Source organism: Budorcas taxicolor, chromosome 5, assembly GCF_023091745.1.
Source record: "Budorcas taxicolor isolate Tak-1 chromosome 5, Takin1.1, whole genome shotgun sequence".
Taxonomy (NCBI): domain Eukaryota; kingdom Metazoa; phylum Chordata; class Mammalia; order Artiodactyla; family Bovidae; genus Budorcas; species Budorcas taxicolor.
This window is the reverse complement of record NC_068914.1, coordinates 34915410-34938079: the sequence shown is the minus strand read 5'-3', so window position 1 is coordinate 34938079 and position 22670 is coordinate 34915410. Positions and strand designations below refer to the sequence as shown.

Below are 22670 nucleotides of genomic sequence, written 5' to 3'. Positions count from 1 at the left end.
TGTTCTATGTGCACTTGAGAAGAAGGTGTATGCTTCTGCATTTGGATGGAATGTCCTGAAGATATCAATGAGATCCATCTCATCTAATGTATCATTCAAGACTTGTGTTTCCTTATTAATTTTGTTTTGATGATCTGCCCATTGGTGTGAGTGGGGTGTTGATGTCTTCTACTGCTACTGTGTTACTGTCAGTTTCTCCTTTTATGTCTGTTAATGTTTGTCTTATATATTGAGGTGCTTCTATGTTGGGTGCATAGATATTTACAATTGTTATGTCTTCCTCTTGGATTGATCCCTTGACCATTATGTAGTGTCCTTCCTTATCTCTTGTAATCTTCTTTATTTTAAAGTCTATTTTGTCTGATATGAGGATTGCTACTCCAGCTTTCTTTTGCTTCCCATTTGCAGGGAATATGTTTTTCCATCCTCTTTCAGTCTATATGTGTGTTTAGGTCTGAAGTGGGCTTCTTGTAAGCAGCATTTATGTGGGCCTTGATTTTCTATCCATTCAGCCAGTCTGTGTATTTTGGTTGGAGCATTTAGTCCATTTACATTTAAAGTAATTATTGATATACTTATTCCTGTTGCCATTTTCTTAATTGTTTGGGGTTGATTTTGTAGATCGTTTTTCTTCTCTTGTGTTTCTTGACTACATAAGTCCCTTTAACATTTGTTGTAAAGTTGGTTTTGCGGTACTGAAATCTCTTAACTTTCGCTTGTCTGAAAAGCTTTTTATTTCTGCATGAATTTTGAATGAGATCCTTGCCAGGTACAATAATCTTGGCTGTAGATTTTTCCCTTTCAATACTTTAAATACATCCTGCCATTCCCTTCTGGCCTGCAGAGTTTCTGCTGAAAGACCAGCTGTTAAGCATATGGGGTTTCCCTTGTATGTTACTTGTTGCTTCTCCCTTGCCACTTTTAATATTCTTTCTTTGTGTTTAGTATTTGTTAGTTTGATTTGTATGTGTCTTGGTGTGTTTCTCCTTGGGTTTATCCTGTATGGGACTCTTTGTGCCTCTTGGACTTGATTGACTATTTCCTTTTCCATGTTGGGGAAATTTTCAACTATAATCTCTTCAAAAATTTTCTCATCCCCTTTCTTTTTCTCTTCTTCTGCTGCTGCTGCTGCTGCTAAGTCGCTTCAGTCATGTCCGACTCTGTGCGACCCCATTGACGGCAGCCCACCAGGCTCCCCCGTCCCTGGGATTCTCCAGGCAAGAACACTGGAGTGGGTTGCCATTTCCTTCTCCAATGCATGAAAGTGAAAAGTGAAAGTGAAGTCGCTCAGTCGTGTCCAAGTCCTAGCGACCCCATGGACTGCAGTCTACCAGGCTCCTTTGTCCATGGGATTTTCCAGGCAAGAGTACTGGAGTGGGGTGCCATTGCTCTTCTTCTGGGACCCCTATAATTCGAATGTTGGTACATTTGCTATGGTCCCAGAGGTATCTGGTAGAAGGCAATGGCACCCCACTCCAGTACTCTTGCCTGGAAAATCCCATTGACAGAGGAGCCTGGTAGGCTACAATCCATGGGGTCGCAACGAGTTGGACATGACTGAGCGACTTCACTTTCACTTTTCGGTTTCATGCATTGGAGAAGGAAATGGCAACCCACTCCAGTGTTCTTACCTGGAGAATCTCAGGGACGAGTGAGCCTGGTGGGCTGCTGTCTATGGGGTTGCACAGAGTTGGACACGACTGAAGTGACTTAGCAGCAGCAGCAGCAGAAGTCTCTGAGACTGTCCTCAGTTCTTTTATTTTTACTTTATTCTGCTCTTCAAAAGTTATTTCCTCCATGTTATCTTCCAGCTAACTGATTCATTCTTCTGCTTCAGATATTCTGCTATTTATTCTTTCTAGAATATTTCTAATTTCAGTAATTGTGTTGTTTTTCTCTTTATGTTTATTCTTTAATTCTTCTAGGTCTTCGTTGATTAAGTCTTGCATTTCACCATTTTTTTTTCAAGGTTTTTGATCATCTTTACTATCATTATTCTGAATTCTTTTTCAGGTAGTTTGCCTATTTCCTCTTCATTTATTTGGACTTATGTGTTTCTAGTTTGTTCCTTCATTTGTGTAGTATTTCTCTGCCTTTTTTTTTTTTTTTTTAGCTGATTTTGTTTGAGGTCTCCTTTTCCAGACTTCAAGGAAAGTTGAATTGTTTCCTTGAAGAAGGTTGAATTCTTTCTTCCTTTTGGTTTCTGCCCTCCTAAGGTTGATCCAGTGGTTTGTGTAAGCTTCATATAAGGTGAGATTTTTGGTGATTTTTTATTTGTTTGTTTTTCCTCTGATGGGAAAGGCTGAGTGAGGTGGTAATCCTGTCTGCTGATGATTGAGTTTGTATTTTTGTTTTGTTTGTTGTTTACATGAGGCATCCTGCACAGGGTGCTACTGGTGGTTGGGTGATGCCAGGTCCTGTATTCATGTGGTTTCCTTTGTGTGAGTTCTCACTATTTGATGCTCCCTGGGGTTAGTTCTCTGGCAGTCTAGGGTCTTGGAGTCAGTGCTCCCACTGCAAATGCTCAGGGCTTGATCTCTGGTCAGGAACAAGATTCCACAAGTGGTTTGTTATGGCATTTAGTGAGATTAAACAAATATCCAATTCGAGAAACCAAAGGTGAACCCCAGACAAATGGCAGTTACAAAATCAGGCAAATAATATTTAAAATAATGGAATATATACATATACACCCATGAGCAAAGTCAAAATAGTCCAACAAAAATAAAGTACAGTAGATTGACCCAGCAAACAAAGGAAATAAAAAATTATATTTACCAGTTAAGAACTAAAGCACAAACTGGAAAACAAAACTAAAGCATGGTGCTAAATGGGAAATAAAGCAATAAAAAGAGAACTAACAAATATGTTAAGAGGATAGGCAAGAAAGGAAAGAAAGAATAGAAATGCAAAGTTAAATAGAGGTAGATAAAGAAGATTTATATATGTTAAAGATGAACTGCAGGGGGAACAGAATAGTAGGAAAAGCAAACAAAGGAATAAATGTAGAAAAAAATAATAGGTTAAAAAACTTAAAAAAAATAGGAAAACTCTACAGAACTGCAAAAGCCCAACATAGAGGCAGAGGTTTATAACAATAAAAAAGTGACTGAGAAAATAAAAGCTCAAAAAGCTTAATTGGATTTCTTAGTGCCAATAAAATCGACAACTACAACATATGGGGGACAAAAGGAAAATAAGAAATGAAAAAAAAAATCCAAAAGAATCCACAGAACAAATAAAAAAATTAGAATAATAAATGTTTTACTTGAGTCAGTGTTGTCAGAGACCTTGACCTCACTAGGAGTCACAGTCCACCTCACCTCCCTAGGATGCCATTCCACACTGTGTTGATCTCTGGACCTGTTGTGGGGGCAGTTCAGATTCTAATCTGGTCCTACTCCTGTGTGTTCTTGCCTCCAATGTCCACAGCTATCAGAACTAGTGTGTTTTCTTTTGTGGGAGCTCTCAATGGCCTTTTATATATTCCATGGACACAGAGTCTGCCTAGTTGATCTTGTGGATTTAATCTGCAGCTTGTACAACTGATGGGAAGGTTTTGGGTCTTATTCCTTAGCCACACTGCCCCTGGGTTTCAACTGTGGTTTTATTTTTAACTCTACATGTGAGTCATCCACTAGGCTTTGCTCCTGAGGCTGCCCTGGAGGACATGGGTTTAGCCCTGTGAGGGCCAGGTGTGGAGGTGGTGCAGCTGCTTGAGTTGCAGGGGTTCTGGCAGCACCAGGTACTCAGGGGGCTTGGAAGCTAGGGCAGCAGGAAATATAGTGCTCTAGAAGGGTATGGCAACCAGAATTGGCCAATACGCTCTAGTATTCTTGCCTGGAGAAGCCCCCTCCCTGACAAAGAAGCCTGGCAGGCCACAGTCTACAGGGTCTCAGAGTCAGACATGACCAAAGTGACCCTTCAAGCTTAGAGGCAAGACTTTTTTTGCCTATGGCAGCTCTGCCCCAGTGAGAGTTGAGCGTGGAGATGGCGCAGTTGCTTGGCTTGTGGGGACCCTGGGGGCACCAAGTGTGCAGGGACATGGACTGCCTCCCCTGCAGGAGTTATAGCCCAGTCTTTTTTTGAGCCTCCTGTAGCTGGCAATCAGAAGGCCTCTTTGGCCAATCTCTGCCCATTCAGGTGCTTAGCAGGCTCCCTTGCCTGGGGTCCTTCTCTGTTGTTCGGCACATCGGCATATAGAGGGGGGCCCCCCTGGCTGGGGTCCTGCTCTGTAGAATGGAGCATCAGGCACTTAAAGGGGCACCCTGGATGGGGTCCTGCTCTGTAGTTCAGTGCATCAGGCGACTGATGGGCCATCCTCTCTATTGTTCAGCTGCTGGTGCTGGCCTGTGGGGAGAGAGAGGCTATGGTGACAGTTCCGCCCCCTATGCATGACTCAGCAGTATCCCCTTGCTTCCATGGCTGCCTGGCTTTCCTCCACCGGCATTTCCTACCACGATCTCCTCCTTCACATCCCCTCCATCCATCTCTCTGCAGTCAACAGCAGCCCTAACACTGGGATTGCTCCACAATCCCTAAACTCCACCTCCCAGCCTCCGCGCCTTCCAGGGGACCAGTGTTCCTGTCCAGGGTATGTATGGCTGCAGCAAGGACTGTGTGAGTCTCATTCCATTTAGGCTGCCACAGATTAGTTGTTTCACTCTCAGCCTTAAATGTTTCTCCTCTGACTCAGACAGTTGCCCTGATGTGGGGATTGGACCCCTGCTTCAGTTCCCCCACCCGCTGAGGGCAGGTCCAATCCTACTAACACTCCTGTTTCCCCCGCTAGTTCCTTCATCCTACTGAGTTTTGCATGGCTCTATATATTCTTTTCCACTGGTCAGGTACTCCTCCTCTGCTCTCAGCTGGTGTTCTGCATGCACTTCTGTGTCTGAAGGTGTATTCCTGGTATCCGTGGAGATAGATGTACTCCACATCCACCTACTCCTCTGCCTTCTTGCTCTCTCTCCCCCACTTAATTACAGTCCCTTGTCTTGACAACCATATCAGTGCTCTTGTACTAACTGACAAGGGGTGCGTTATTTTGTGTTCTAAAATCTACAGTCCAATGAAGACTTTCTTTAATAACATCCCTGTTGGTGGATTTGGCCAGGCAGCAACTTGACTGTGGAAAATACTGCCTTATTCCAAAAAGGCATTGAACATCCTTTTTAAAGAAGGTTAAAATTTGTCATGTAGATTTCAAAAATCATTGAAGAAGCTTCCTTCTTCTCTCTCTGGGTGATCCAGATTTTCAGTTGTCTATTCATTATATACAGGACCACTACCATCAAGAATGCAAATTGTGTGTGGTCTTACATCAATGTAGACTTGAGTTCTGAGTTTGAGCAAGCTCTAGGAGTTGGTGAACAACAGGGAAGCCTGGTGTGCTGCAGTCCATGGGGTCACAAAGAGTCAGACACAGCTGAGCTACTGAACAACAACAGGAGAGCTCTTGACAGTTTAACCAAAATGAACAACGGACAGGACACTCAGAATCTGGAGAACAGTTGTTTTTGCAAGCCTTTCCTTTGCTGCACCAAAAAACAGTTCTTTCTTTTTATGCATGATTGACCATTATTCAGTGCAGTACATTTCTTTGAGGTACTTGATAGTTCCAAAACAACTTTGATCAATTTAGAAGAAATACGTGTACATCTGAACACACAGCCAAGATGGCCTGGGCCTGTTTCTCACATCCAGGGCATATTCACCCACACTGAGGAGCCTCTTGGAGCATCTCCCCAAAGGCTTTTTTAAAGTGTCTTCAAATCTTACTTCCAGAGACTAATTCAGTAGGTGATACTAGGAATTCAGAATGTTTAAGCCTCTGGGAGATGTGGATGTGGATGTGGAATTAAGTTTAGACACCACTGGTCTCACAGGCTGTCTGTATGAGCATGTTGGTGTTATCTTGTAATCTTTGCTTGAATTTGGTGCTCTGTAAAACTACTTGAGAATATGAGGTGTATCTGAGCTGTTCTTCAGGAAACAACTGACTAGTCATAGTTTTTCACTCTGCAGTCATCCCAAGTGAGTTTTAAGGGCCTAACATGTGCTGAACATTGTTTAGGCACTGATGATAGAGGGCTTCCCAGGGTGCCAGTGGTAAAGAATCTGCCTGCCAGTGCAGGAAATGCAAGAAACGTGGGTTTGATCCCTGGCTCAGGAAGATCCCCTGGAGAAGGAAATGGCAACCCACTCCAGTACCCTTGCCTGGGAAATCCCATGGACAGAGGAGCCTGGTGGGCTACAGTCCCCAGGGCCACAAAGAGTTGGGCACGACTGAGGGCTCATGCAAGATGACAAAGAAGCAACCCAAGAAATTCTTCTTATAATGGGACTAATTATAATGAAATGAGGTCATAAAACAGCAAATGAAAAATAAGTTGGAGATACGAGTCTGGGATTCAGGAAAGAGACCTGAGGTGTAAACAGAAAGATTTTATAATTACCACAGATGATGCTTAAGTATGAAACTAGAAAAGTTTCCTAAGGGAATGTCCTAAGAGGAAAAAAAAAAGTCAGAGGACCCAATCCTGGGGATTAGTTTATGAAGAGATGGGGAGATGAGGAAGAAGTGGCCGACTGGTCTGAGAAGGAATGACCAGAAATATTGGGGGGGAACCCCACAACCAAGAATTATCTGGTCTGAAATGTTAATAGTGATGAGGCTGAGAAACCCCACCCCAGAGCATTTTACTGCACCCTTTTTTCGGCAGTGGGCATTTGCAGCAGTACATATTGTTGGTTACTTTAAAATTTCAGCATGTTAATGATGAGCTGCTATTTCTTGCCTGCCTCTCTCATTTTTCCTTATTCTAGAAATTAAAGTTAAAAACCTGTTTGCATTATATTCCACATATGAGAGATGAGGGGATGAAAAGTGTTAAGTCTGATTTTTTTCCTTACTTTATTTCCAACATTCTATCCAGTTATACATTGGACTTTTACTTCCCCATTCCTTTGTTATGCTCAAAAAAAAATTGAACAATGCAATTAAATATAGTTCTGTGCCCCCTAGTATGATCTTAATGCCAGATGCATTTCCTGCGAAGTGTGTCAGCAGGTGCTAAGCAGAGAATGCAGTACAGAGTTTTGTTTGAAAGACAGCAGAGTCAAGTGTTTGCATGACAATTACAAGTATTGAAACAAAAAGAGATGATGTAGAAGGCAAAGATTCTCATCATTTCCAGAGTGAAGATTAGGAGCTAGAGAGAACCTTAGGTGTGGTGAGTATAAAAATGGGCAATGATCCTCCAGGAGGTGATACCATTCCTTTCTTTTCCAGTGCTATATGTTTCACATGTATGTTGGAGTACGTGCCGGAGGGGGTATCGGTGATGAAATTGAAGATCCAGCAGGTGATGAGTATGAGATATATCGAATCATCTTTGACATCACCTTCTTCTTTTTTGTAATTGTCATTCTCTTGGCCATAATACAAGGTAAGCACACTGAAGGTCAAGAAGATCCAGAATCTGACCTACTTATTGTTGACAGTCTGACCCTATCTGTAATGTCAGCTTCAAGTGTTTCCTAGAAAAGCCAAATAGAACTTTTCCTTTCAAGTGTTTCTTCATTGGAAATCTGTAGAAGGAAAAACAAAGAGTAGTGGACCTTGGTCTAGGGGTGGGGGAAGAGATGAGTACAGGTTTCTTTGAACTCCTTTCAAATAACATAATGGAAAGAGCACTTTCCCGGGTCTGATTTCCAGCCCTGCCACTGACATCCTTTACAACTAACAGTGGGCGAGCCATTTAACATCTTTGGGTCTATCACATGGAAATTACATAAAGCTCTAAGCCATGGATTATAGAAAATATTTCTTTAAAAATGATGTCTGTTCCATGTGCCCTGTGAGCAGAGTATTGTTCTTCACCTTTGAAGAAACTGAGCCATAAGTCAAGTAATTCAGCTGAAGTGCACAGCTGCAAAGTGTCAGGGCTGGAATCCAAACCCACAGGGCTGGAAACCAACCCCTCACATGCCACCACAGCACCGTGTTGACCCCCTCGTTCCTTCTTTCACCCCAAGGTAACTTGGAGTGGGTGGGTTTTCTCCCCTCCTTTTATTCCAAGGTAACTTTTTTTTCCCCTTAGAAAAATCATTTATGTTGTCTTTTTCTGCTTACATATTTCCTACCTTGAAGTAAATGTCTATAAATGACACATTATCCTCTAAATTCCACAGGCAAAAATGGTACCCTTTTTTTTTCAGTAAAGCACAGGAACACATTTAAAGGATTCATGATCTTCCCCTTTATGTCTTTCTTGAGTGCAACAACAATGTGTTTTATAAGAAGGGAAAGTCATAAAACACTTGGAAGACAGTGTATAGTCAGGCAAGTCACAGGAGAAAAGGGGACAGAGCAGAAAGAAGCCGTTAGTTGGCTGATTGCCACAGTTAATAACGTTATGGGAAGTTTATTGATAAGGAATTTGTGGGAAAAAAAAGATTTGGGGCAAATTCCTCACAATGAATATAAGCATGTTTGATTTGCAAATTAGCACTTGAAAACTTATTGGTGGCAATTTTCTGTACTTTACAACCATAAATCTCAATTGCTCTTTCTTAGCATGAACATACCATTTATTGATGCCAAGGTAACCAGTTTTCCCTGCTCTGTTGCTTCATTTTTAAACCCCTTTTTGGATAGTATGTGGCCTGGTAACTGCATGTGTTTCTACCCCCTACCCCAAGGAGATATCGCTACTGCCTTCATAGGAGTATCCAGTGTATACATTTCCCAGTGTAGCTGTACATGGTCCCGTCCCTTAGGAGGATTAGCCAAAGGGCTGTGAATTTCATTACCATTTTCTGGTTGCTAAAGATTAAATCCTGTCTTTATTTAACACTAGGTTTAATCATCGATGCTTTTGGGGAACTAAGAGACCAACAGGAACAGGTCAAAGAAGACATGGAGGTAAATCTGTTTGTCACTCTACGTTTTTGTTGTGGACACACTCTGTCTTCACTGCCTTTATCAAAGAATTATGGCAGTGGGAGGAAGAGGGAAGAACATGAACAATGTGTAACTTCATTGGCCTGTTTTTGGTTCAGGCAATAAGTATAGTTGAGCAAGGTGGTGGGCTCCAGGTACATACATACAGTAATATGGCACCATCCACCCCTCCAGGAGTGGGAAGACCATCCATTCTAAATGACGGATTCACTGACAGATTAGTAAACAGGCAATCACAGAGCAGTGTGGTGAGCACTTACGGGAGGAAACCCTGAGTACTGGGGTCCTTGAGGCTTGTGTCTCATTTCACCTTGGATGATCAGGGAAGTTCTTAAAAGAAGAGATGCACGAACTGAGGCCTGAAGATTGCAGAGGTGTGGATGTGAGAGAGAGAACGCACAGGGTAGTTTAGGGAATCTTCTCACCCCCCACTATGTGCCCCACTGTGCCCATTGGATTCTGTGAGAATGTCACTGCCTGAGCTTCTATATACCAAGACTCTGGTTTTCAGGAATTTGATATGCAGATTTTTCCCTTGGAAGCATAATTGGTGCAGGATGAAGTATCACATTCTAATAATAGGACTGGCAAGGAAGGCCAACTAATTAAGAGCCTAAAAATGCATTTGAGAAATTTACAGTATAACTTACAAGCTAGGAAACAAGAAAAGGGTTTTAAGCAGGGCAGTGACATGATCAGATTTACAATTTTTAAAAAAAATCGATTAAAATGTGTATGAAGGCATGACCAGGAACAGGGAAGCAGCTTTTAGCATTTTCTAGGTAGGAGATGATGAGGCTCTTGCTAAAGAAGTGCCACTGAGGAGGCCGGAACCAGATGGACTCAAGGAGTACTTTGGAGCTGGCATGGAAAGAACTTGGTGATTGGCCATATGCAGAGGATGAAGTTTGGAGCAAGCAGAAATGATACTAAGGTTCCAGCATGAGCCTCTAGAAAGAAGCATGTTGGCTCAGTTGAACATAGAGTGACCAAGGGAGGTAACAAAGGGCAGGTTCCTGGAGAAAGCTGTTAAGCGTGAACCTATTTATATAAGGAACATTTAATTGTGTCCAAGACTGGACCGCTTAATGGAGCCTTTCTGTCATCAGCAGCTGTTGATCAGTAAGGCAAAGAGAATTATAAAATATCTTAATAATCTTGATTCTAGGCTCTAGCATCTAGGGGATCATAAACATGCCTCTAGTGGTACAAAATAGCTTCTAATTTGCAGGGATGATGGGCATCTGGAGCTGCATGAGGACAATAGTTATTGAACTCATTTGAGTTGATACATAGGCAGTGCTAATGGTAAAATGGAAAGCCTGCTTCTCCCTGGGTTTTGGGCCTGCAGATGGCAGACCTAGCAAGTGAAGAGAGGGATGGGACAGGAGGGAAGCAGGGAGAGAAGGCATATCCTATTTCTAGAGTAGATTGTCATCCCAATACATGCCCACTGGTTAATTGTGTACCTGGCACGTGGTCGACCTTCTCTGAATTGTTGATTCTTTTTTTTTATTATTATTATTTTACAATACTGTATTGGCTTTGCCATACAGCAACATGAATCTGCCTCTATACCTCATAGTTTGGTATTTGGTTTGGTGTCCCCCGCCCACCCAACTTGGTCATCAGACATGGCTAGGGTAGGTACCAAGTTTGTGGTTTCCACTGAGGACACAGTTAGTCATGCCTAGCTAGAGCCAGTGTCATAAACAAGAGTGATCACCAAGCCTGGGTGTGCTCACTCAGCCTGGAGAAAAAAAGAAGACATTGCTTTTCAGCCATCATCACCCTGTACTCTTTCTGTCTCTGTTGCTTCTTGCTGCTGGTTCCTATGTCACCGAAACTCCACAATAAGATATAGTTGTGGCAGCGGTTAAACTGGTATTCAAATACTTGGTGCAGCCTTCTGGGATGATCTTTTATGTAGACTGAGTAAATCAAGTAATTGCCCCTGAGTGGTGACTTATGTTTTCCTTTCTCAGCTCTGACCTTTGAATATTTGCCTTTGTCTTCTAGACCAAGTGCTTCATCTGTGGGATAGGCAATGATTACTTTGACACTGTGCCACATGGCTTTGAAACCCACACTTTACAGGAACACAACTTGGCCAATTATCTGTGAGTATTCCTGACTCACACCCTTGCCTCTCCCGATACCCAGGCATCCCTCAACTCAGCATGCTGGAGAAACTGGAGAGAGAACCCCTCTCATTATCACCGGCCTCAGGATTCTTATAAGCCGCCCTGAGGGAAACACCCACAGCTAGTGGTTCTTTTTCCTCAAGAGTAGGTTAACTTAGGAAATGAAGTTGCAATACTCCACGTGAATGATACCTTCTAGAACATGAAATGAAAAGGTGGAAAGGATGAGCAGAGTGTGTACCAAGCCTCTCAGAGAGCTTTGTCTGTGTTTCCTATTTCAAACAGGAATGTTCCATCTGCTCCCTAGAGATATGTGAATCTTCATTTTTCTTTCCTGAGAAAATACAGAGTGCTTTAGGCACTATTGGAAAACACAGATAAAAGTGACATTTTTTTTAATACATAGAAATCTAGCTATTACTCAAGACTAGCCAGAAACAGTACTTTGGTGCAATATTAATTCTTAATCTGTTTCTAACCTGATTTTAATATCTAAAAGAAGAGATACAGAATAGCATTGAAGTGGACTTTGGGATTCAAAAGTATGTGATATTAGAAGTTATTTAACCTTTTTAATCCTTGATTTTCCAAATGAGGATTGCAGTTCCTGCCCCATAAGTGAATAAATAGGATATAGTTGCAGGCAGGGTCTGGCACTAAACCTGGCATAAAGCAGCTCCCAAGAAGTATAACTTGACCGGTGCATACATTTTAGCTCTTTTGAAAAAATATTTTGAAATAAGATAAGCTCTTGGTCCCCATGGCATTTCTTGTTTGTTTCTTTTTTTTTTTTTGCCCTGCATGTTTGACACATTTCTATGCTCTGCCATAGCCCATAGCAAGATCAGACATATCTGTTTATGCTATTTCCATACAATCCATTTCTGATTATGCTCTCTGTATCTGTAGGTTTTTTCTGATGTATCTCATAAACAAAGATGAAACGGAGCACACAGGACAGGTACGTAAACACTGACCTACATCATCTGAAAACATTGATAAAAGAATCTGCTTGCTGGAATAAACATGTACATTAAACATTAATATCAGAACTACTCTCAGATATTGGTCATGGTATCTTAGTATAAAAATTCCTTTTGTTCTGGATGAGTATACAAAGATTGCCATAGTAGAAAAAAGTAAAATTAGAATTGAACATTTATTAGCTGAAAATGTGGAGCTTGGGTTTTGATAATTATAATGTACTTGATAGCTTAATAAGATAGCAGATTATTTCAAATGAACTTCATCCAACAGTATTACTGTCATTTGAAAATAATTGCATATCCTGGGACAAGATGGCAGAGAAGAAGGACCCTGAGCTCACATCCTCTCAGGAGCACACCGATATCACAACTAACTGCTAAACAACCACTGATGAAACAGCCTGGACCCTACCAAAAAAGATATTCTATATCCAAAGACAAAGAAGAAACCACAGTGAGATGGTATAAAGGGGGCACTTGCAATATAATTAAATACCGTAACCCCTAGGTGAGCAACCCACAAACTGGAGAACAATTATATCACAGAAGTTCTCCCACAGGAGTGAGACTTCTGAGCTGATGTCAGGTTTCCCAGCCTGAGGGTCTAGCATCAGAAAGAAGAGCCCCCAGAGCATTTGACTTTGAAGGCCAGCAGGGATTGAGTGCAGGAGATCCAAAGAACTGGAAGAAACAAGGACACCATTGCTGGTGGGTGCACACAAGGTCTCATGTGCATCAGACCCAAGGCAAAAGCAGTGACTTCATAGGAGCCGGGGCCAGACCTACCTGCTAGTTTTGGAGGGTCTCCTCAGGAGGCAGGTAAATATTAAAAGCAACAATGGGAAACCAAGAAGTTACATAAAAGGGGTTCTATATAATAGTACTAACAGCTGATTTCTCAGCAGAAACTCTGCAGGCCAGAAGGGAGTGGTGTGATCTATTTTAAGTGATGCAAAGTTAAATGCTACAATCAAGATACTCTACCCAGAAAGGCTCTCATTCAAATTTGATGGAGAAACCAAAGCTTTACCGACAAGCAAAAGCTAAAAGAATTCAGCATCACCAAACCAGCTTTACAATAGATGCTAAAGGACCTTTTCTAGGTGGAAAAGAAAAGGCCAAAACTAGGAACAAAATTACAAAATGGGAAAGCTCACAAATAAGGCAAACATATAATAAAGGTAGGAAATACTTCTCACACATATATGATACCTAAGTCAGTAATTGTGGGAGGAGGAGAGTACAAATGCAGGATATTTGAAATTAAGAGGTCACCAATCTAATCAAGTATACACACAGACGGCTATATCAAAATACCATGCCAACCTCAAATCAAATCTATAATTGATACACACACACAGAAAATGGAATGCAAACACAACACCAAAGATGATCATCAAATCAAAGAGAACAGAAGAGGAAAGGAAGAAAAGATGTATAAAAATAAACTCAAAACAATTAACAAAATGGTAATAAGAATACCATATTAATGGGGCTTCCCAGGTGGCACTACTGGTAAAGAACCTGCCTGCCAATGCAGGAGAAATAAGAGACTCGGTTTCAATCCCTGGGATGGGAAGATCCCTTAGAGAAGATAATGGCAACCCACTCCAGTATTCTTGCCAGGAGGATCCCACAAAGAGAGGAGCCTGGCAGGCTACAATCCATAGGGTTGCAAAGAGTCTGACATGACTATGAGTGGGTTAAATGCTCCAGCCAAGACAGACTAGCTGAATGGATACAAAAACAGGATGCCTATATAGGTTGTCTACAAGAGACCCACTTGAGAAATTGGGACACATATAGACTGAAAATGAGGGGATGGAAAATTCCATGCAAATGAAAATCAAAAGAAAGCTGGAGTAGCAATACTTACATCAGACAAAAAAGACTTTAAAATAGAGACTATTACAAGACACCAAGAATGACACTACCTATGATCAATTATAAATATTTAGGCACCCAACATGGGAGCACCTCTCTATAGAAGATAAATGTTAACAGACAGAAATTGACAGTAACACAATAATTATGATATAAACCCCACTTACATCAATTGATAGATAATCCAGACAAAAAGTCAATAAGAAAACATAGGCCTTAAATGACATATTAGACCAGATATAGTTCATTGATAATAGGAGTATTTCATCCAAAAGCAGCAGAACACACATTCTTTTTAGGTGCACATGCAATATTCTCCAGGATAGATCACATTCTGTGCCACAAAGAAAGCCTTGGTAAATTTAAGAAAATTGAAATCATATCAAGCATCTTTTCTGACAACAAGGTTATGAGATTAAAAATAAATTATATGAATATAACTGTAAAAGACAAAAACACATCAAAAGTAAACAATACCTTACTAAACAACCAATGGATCAATGAGGAAATAAAAACATACTGGAGACAAATGAAAATAGACAATCCAAAACCTATGGGAAGAAGCAGAAACAATTCTAAGAGGGAGGTTTATAGCAATAAGATTTTACCTCAGGAAACAAAAATTTGAAATAAAGAACCTGACATTACACCGAAAGTAACCCCAGAAAGAAGAACAAACAAACCTAAAGTTAGAGGAAGGAAAGAAGGCATAATGCCTAGAGCAGAATTTATTGAAAAAGAGATGATGAAAACAACAGCAAAAATCAATGAAACTAAAAGCTGCTGCTTTCAGAAAATAAAACTGATAAACCTTTAGGGAGATTCATAAAAGAAGGGATAGAACTCAAATCAATAAAATTAGAAATGAAAAAAGGAGAACTTATAACTGATACCATAGAAATACAAAGGATCACAAGAGACTACAAGCAGCTTTACACCAATAAAATGGAAAAGTTAGAAGAAATGGACAAATTCTTAGAAAAGTGCAACCTTCCAACTTGGACTAGGAAGACATAGAAAATATGAAAGACAAAACACAAGTACTGAAATTAAAACTGTGATTAAAAAACTTCTAATAAACAAAAGTCCAAGGCAAGATGGCTTCACAGGCAAATTCTGTCTAACATTTACAGAAGAGTTAACACCTATTCTTCTCAAACTATTCCAAAAAAAAAAAAAACTACATAGGAAGGAACAGTCCCAAGCGCCTTCTATAAGGACACAATCACCCTGATACCAAAACCATTCAAAGATAGAATAAAAAAGGAAATTACAGGCCAGTATCACTGATGAACATAGATGCAAAAATTCTCAGCAAAACACTAGCAAACTGAATCCAACAATACATTAAAAGGATCATACACCATGATCAAAAGGGATTTATCCCAGTGATGCCAGTGGTTTTTCAGTATCCACAAAGCAGTCACTGTGATACACTACATTAACAGATTTAAGAACAGAAACCATGTAATCATCTCAATAGACATAGAAAAATCTTTTGACAAAATTCAACACTCATTTATGATAAAAAAAAACTCCCCAGAAAGTGGGCATAGGGAAAAGGTACCTCAACATAATAAAGGCCATATACAACAAACACAGCAAACATCTTTCTCTATGGTGAAAAACTAAGTATTTCCTCTAACATCATGAAGAAGATAAGGATGTCCACTCTCCCCATGTTCATTCAACATAGATTTGGAAATCTTAGCCATGACAATCAGTGAAGAAAAAAAATAAATAAAATGAATCCAAATTGGAAAAGACATAAAACTGTCACTGTTTGCAGATGACATGATACTATGCATAGAAAATTCCAAAGTTGCTACCAGAAAACTACTAGAGCTCATCAACGAATTTGGTAAACTTGCAGGGTGCCAAATTAGCACACAGAAATCTCTTGCAGTCTTATACACTAACAAAGAAAGGTGAGAAATAGAAATTAAGGAAACAATCACATTTACCATTGCATCAGAAAGAATAAAATACCTAGGAATAAACCTACTTAAGAAGGCAAAAGAGCTGCATGCAGAAAACTGTAAGATATTGATAAAAGACATTAAAGATGACACAAACAGAGAGAGATACCTTTTTCTTGGATTGGAAGAAGCAATATTGTGCAATTGACTATACTACCCAAAGCATTCTTCAGATTCAATGCAATCTCTATCAAAATACCAATAGCATTTTTCACAGAACTAGAAAAAAAATGTTACAATTTGTATGGAAACAAAAAAGACCCCAAATAGCCAAAGAAATCTTAAAAAAGAAAAATGGAACTGGAAGAATCAGGCTCCCTGACTTCAGATCGTGCTACAAAGCTACAACAAACAGTGTGCTGCCGGTACAAAGGGCTTCCCTGGTGGCTTAGTGGTAAAGAATCTGCTTGTAATGCCGAAGACATGGGTTCAATCCCTGGGTCAGGAAGATCCCCTGGAGAAGGAAATGACAACCCACGCCAGTATTCTTACCTGGGAAATTTCATGGACAGGGGAGCCTGGCAGGCGTTCATGGGGCAGCAAAAGAGTCAGATGCTACTGAGTACACAGAGCAAATATAAAACTGACTCACTTTGCTTACGGCAGAACCTAACACAATATTGTAAATCAGCTCTAATAAAGTTAAAGAATGTAAGACCAGAAACTATAAAACTCTTAGAGGAAAACATAAACAGAACACTCTTTGGCATAAATTGCAGCAGATCCTTTCTGACCCACCTCCTACAGTAAGAAAATAAAAACAAAAATAAACAAATGAGACGTAATTAAACACAAAACCTTTTGCACAGCAAAGGAAACTATAAACAAGATGGAAAGATAACTCTCAGAATGGGAGAAAACATTTGAAAACAAAGCAACTGACAAAGGATTAAACTCTAAAATATACAAGCAGCTCATGCAGCTCAATATATATATTTTTTAAAACACCCAATCAAAAAATTGACATAAGGCCTAAACAGACATTTCTCAAAGACATACAGATGGCCAACAGACACGAGAAAGGATGCTGAACATCACGAATTATTAGCAAAATGCAAATCAAAACTACAATGAGGCATAACCTCACACCAGTTGGCATGGGCATCATTGAAAAATCTATAAACAATAAATGCTGGAGAGGGTATGGAAAAAAGAGAACCCTCTTGCGCTGTTGGTGGGAATATAAACTGATACAGCCACTATGGAGAACAGTATGGAGGTTCCTTAAAAACTAAAAGGAAAACTGCCATGTTAACCAGTAATCTCATTACTGGGCATATACACAAAAAGCCATAATTCGAAAAGATACATGTCCCCAAATGTTCACTGCAGCACTATTTATAATAGACAGGACACTAAATGTCCATCAGTAGAGGAATGGATAAAGAAGATGTGGTATGTATATACGATGGAATATTACTCAGCCATAGAAAGGAATGAAACTGGGTCATTTGTAGAGACATGGATGGACCTAGAGACTGTCATGCAGAGTAAGGTAAGTCAGAAAGAGAAGAACAAATACTCTGTATTAATGCATATATACGGAATCTGAAAAAAATGGTATCAATGATCTTATTTACAAAGCAGAAATAGAGACACAGATATAGAGAATCAACGTATGGATACCAAAGGTGAAAGGGGGAGTAGGATGAATTGGGAGCTTGGGATTGACATATATACTCCACTGATACTGTGTATAAAATTAGTTATATCTAATGAGACCCTACTGTTTAGCAGAGGGAACTCCACTCTGTGCTCTGAGGTGAATTAAATGGGAGGGAAATCCAAAAAGAGCTATATATAGCTGATTCACTTTGCTGTACAGTAGAAACTAACACAACATTGTAAAGCAGCTTTATTCCAATGAGAAAAACAAAACAGCATGCACCTATGGTCACCTAATCTATGACAAAGGAGGCAAAAATATACAGTGGAGAAAAGACAGTCTCTTCAATACGTGGTGCTGGGAAGACTGAACAGAACTGCAAAAGATTGAACTGCTGCAAAAGAATGAAATTAAAACATTCTCTAACACCACACTTAAACTCAAAGTGGGTTAAAAATCTACATGTAAGGCCAGATACTGTAAAACCCTTAGAGGGAAGCACAGGAACAACACTCGCTGACAAAAATCACAGAAAGTATTTTTTGGTTCTCCTCCTAGAGTAACAATCAGGACCTGCTGCTGCTGCTGCTGCTAAGTCGCTTCAGTCATGTCCGACTCTGTGCGACCCCATAGACGGCAGCCCACCAGGCTCCCCCGTCCCTGGGATTCTCCAGGCAGGAATACTGGAGTGGGTTGCCATTTCCTTCTCCAATGCATGAAAGTGAAAAGTGAAAGTGAAGTCGCTCAACCGTGTCTGACTCTTAGCGACCCCATGGACTGCAGCCCACCAGGCTCCTCCATCCATGGGATTTTCCAGGCAAGAGTACTGGAGTAGGGTGCCATTGCCTTATTAATCTTAAAAGCTTTTGCACAGCAAAGGAAACCATAATAAAAATGAAAAGGTAACCCATAGAATGGGAACAACTATTTGCAAATGAAGCAACTGACAAGGGAGTAATCTCCTAAATACACAAACAGCTCATGCTGCTGCTGCTGCTAAGTCGCTTCAGTCGTATCCAACTCTGTGCAACCCCATAGACAGCAGCCCACCAGGCTCCCCCATCCTGGGATTCAGCTCATGAGGTTCAATCTAAAGGAAAAAAAAGCCCAATCAAAAAATGGGTGGCAGATCTAAATAGACGTTTCTCCAAAGAAGACATAAGATGCCCAAGAGGTTCTTGAAAACATGATCAACATCACTAATTAATAGAGAAATGCAAATCAAAACTACAACAAGGTATTACCTCACGCCATTCGGAACAGCCATCAAAAAATCTTCAAATAACAAATGCGGGAGAGGGTGTGCAGAAATAGAACCCTCCTACACTGATGGGAATGTAAATTAGTATAGCTGTTGTACAGAACACTATGAATGTTTCTTTAAAAAACTAAAAATACATCTACCATATGATCCAGCAATCCATTGCCTGGGCTTATATGCAAAGAAAACAACTCGAAAGCATTCATGTACCCCAGTGTTCATTGCAGTACTGTCTCAATCATCAGGACATGGAAGTAACCTAAATGTCCATCTACAGAGAAATGGATAAAGGAGACGGGGTACATACATACAATGGAATATGACTCAGCTATTTAAAAAAATAATGAAATAATGACATTCACAGCAACATGGATGGACCTAAAGATTGTCATCCTGAGTGAAGTATGCCAGAGAAAGACAAATATATGATATCACTTATATATGGAACCTAAAGAATGGTACAAATGAAAGTATTTACAAAATAGAAATACTGTCACAAATGTAGAGAACAATCTCCCTACCAAGTAGGGAGAAGGGGGGTGGGATAAACTGGGAGATTGGGGTTGACATATATACATTACTATAAATAAAATAGATAATCAACAAATACCTACTGTATAGCACAGGGAAGTCTACCTGAAACTCTCTAATATATGGGAAAAGAATCTAAAAAGAATGAATATATGTGTATGTAAAATGAGGGCTTCCCCAGTGGCTCAGTGGTAAAGAATCTGACTGCCAATGCAGGAGATAGAAGAGATGAAGCTTCGATCCCTGGATCCGGAAGATCCCCTAGAGGAGGAAATGGCAACCCACTCCAGTATTCTTGCTGGGATAATCCCATGGACAGAGGAGCCTGGCAGGCATTCACAGGGTAGCAAGAGAGTCAGAAGCTACTGAGCATACAGAACATATATAAAACTGACTCACTTTGCTGTACAGCAGAACCTAACACAATACTGTAAATCAGCTCTAATAAAGAAAAATAAAAATTTCATAAAGACAAAAAATAAAAGGAAACAATTCCACTTACCATTGCATCAAAAAGAATAAAAGTAGCTAGGAATAAACCTACCTAAGGAGGCAAAGACCTTTATTCTAAAAACTATGAGATGCTGATGAAAGAAATCGAAGATGACACAAACAGATGGAAAGATGTATCATGTTCTTAGATTGAAAGAATCAGTATTGTCAAAATGACTACACCACCCAAGGCAATCTACAGATTCAATGTAATCCCTATGAAATTATCAGTGGCATTTTTCAAAGAACTGCAACAATAAAATTTTTAATTTGTGTGAAAACACAAAAGACCCTGCATAGTCAAAGCAATCTGGAGACAAAAAGATGGAATTAGAGGAATCAGACTCCCTGACTTCAGATTATACTGCAAAGCTACAATAAAACAGAGTGCTATTGGTGCGAGAATAGAAATACAGATGGAACAAGATAGAAAACACAGATAAACCCACATACCTATGGTCAATTAATCTACAGAAAGGCACAATACATGATGGAGAAAGACATTCTCTTCAGTAAGTGGTGCTGGGAAACTGGAGAGCTCCATGTCAAAGAATGAAATCAGAACATTAACACTGCACACAAAAATAAACCTAAAATGGATTCAAGACCTAAATGTAAGACCTGATACTGTAAATCTCTAGGGGAGGAAATGGGCCGAACACTCTTTGATATAAATTGCAGCAGTGTCTTTCTGGATCAGCTTCCTAGTGTAATGGAAGTAAAAACAAAAATAAATAAATTGAACCTTATTAAATTTTTGGACAGCAGAGGATCCATAAACAAAATGAATAAATGACCTGTGGACTGGGAGAAAATATTTGCAAATGATGCAACCAGAAAGGGGTTAATTTCCAAAAAACTCAACAGCTCATATACCTCAATATTATAAAAACAAACAACCCAACCAAAGAATGGGCAGAAGACCCAAATAGACATTTCTCCAGAGAGGACATACAGATAGCCCAAAAGCACATGAAAAATGCCCAACACTGATAAGTATTAGAGAAATGCAAATCAATGATACCTCATTGGAGATATCACCTCATACTGGTCAGAATGACTATCAGAAAGTCTACAAATAAATGCTAGGAGGGTGTGGAGACCAAGGAACCCTCCTTCACTGTTGTTGGGATTGTCAATGGGTCCAGCCACGATGGAGAACAGTATGGGGGTTTCTTAAAATACTAAAACTAGAGCTACTCTGTGATCCAGCAGTTCTATTCCTGGGCATTATCTGGAGAGAACCATTAATTTTAAAAAATACATGCACCCCAGTGTTCATTACAGCACTATTTACAATAGCCAAGAATGAAAACAACCTTTGTATGTATATCACACACATACAAACACAATGGAATATTACTCAGCCATAAAAAAATAATGAAATAATGCCATCTGCAGCAACATGGATGAACCTAGAGATGATCATACTAAGTGAAGTCAGAAAGAGAAGAACAAATATCATATATCTCCTATATGTGGAATCTATAAAAATGATATAAATTTATATAGAAAACAGAAATTGACCCACATACATAGAAAACATATCTATAGTTACCCAAGGGGAGAGGGGTGACGGATACATTAGGATTTTGGGATTAATATATACACACTACCATATGTAAAACAAAAAGGACCTATTGTACAACACAGGGAACTATACTCAATATTTTCTAATAACCTATAAGGAAATGAATCTGGAAACAATACACAGACATATATACACACACATATGTGTGTGTGTAACTGAATGACTTTGCTATTCACCTGAAACTATCTCAACACTGTAAGTCAACTATATTTCAAGTAAAAAAAAAAGAAATAATTGCATATGAAATGTTTAAGGTTCTGATCAAGCTACTTGAAATTCTCCCTCCTCAAATATTCACCTCCTGTTGTTAATAGTTTGAATGGTGAAATTAATAATACTAATTTTAAGGAATTCTCAAAATCATATATCACAAATAGTTTTTTATCATTATTATGGTCAGGATGAAGATCCATTATTGGTAGAAACAACCTGGAGCATTTAGGCACCATCTAAATGAATCTGAAACTCTCTAGTTAAATAACTATATATAATACACCATGATACTTTGTTATATATCTAATAACAAATTTGAGTTTCTTTCTATCTTGTATTTTGTGGTAACACACAGATCCTAAGGAAAGATAAGTTGTTAACACATTGCCTTTACTTTTACAGGAATCTTATGTTTGGAAGATGTATCAAGAAAGGTGCTGGGAATTTTTCCCAGCCGGAGACTGTTTCCGGAAACAGTATGAAGACCAGCTAAATTAATCTCAGTCCCAGATCACCTCCAAAAACCAACACACACACATGCACACACACACACTCTCTTTGTCTCTGTCCTTCTGTTTCTAGACTGTCTTTCTCTGTTCTCTTGGAAACATCTTGCTGATGTTGTGAACTGCCAGCGTTGGGAGCTGTGTTTCTGAAGACCTGACTCTGCTTTTCCCCCCACCTAGGGTATTTTCTTTAAGAATAATGACTGAAGAATAATCTAAATTCATACACAGAAAAAAAATGGGAATTTTGAAAAGAAAAACATTTTGGAGATTCTCAATCATTATTATACAGACAGATTTCCTTCTGAGACTCCTGGAAATCTGCTTGCACTCTGGACATTCACAGGGAAGCGTGGCAGCCACACTCATTCAGCTTCTTTATTTCACCATCCGGAAAGGAACTCTCTAATGGTCACAGAGCACTGTAGCACTTACCAGATTGCTGTGGACACCACTTACGAAGGGAAATAGTGCCTTACTATATGTGGGTTGAGCTATGCAGAAGATAT

The 22670-nt window shown here is 39.7% G+C and overlaps 1 protein-coding gene across 1 annotated transcript in view; it reads left to right on the top strand.

Moving 5' to 3' along the window:
* Window positions 1-22153, top strand: part of RYR2 (ryanodine receptor 2) — a 582989-nt gene extending 560836 nt beyond the window's left edge. Inside the window, exons 101-105 of the mRNA XM_052640524.1 lie at window positions 7295-7451; window positions 8865-8929; window positions 10988-11088; window positions 12022-12073; window positions 22058-22153. Of these exons, the coding sequence (XP_052496484.1) occupies window positions 7295-7451; window positions 8865-8929; window positions 10988-11088; window positions 12022-12073; window positions 22058-22153 (471 nt within the window). The remainder of the gene's footprint in view (window positions 1-7294; window positions 7452-8864; window positions 8930-10987; window positions 11089-12021; window positions 12074-22057) is intronic.
* The last annotated feature ends 517 nt before the right edge of the window (window positions 22154-22670 follow it).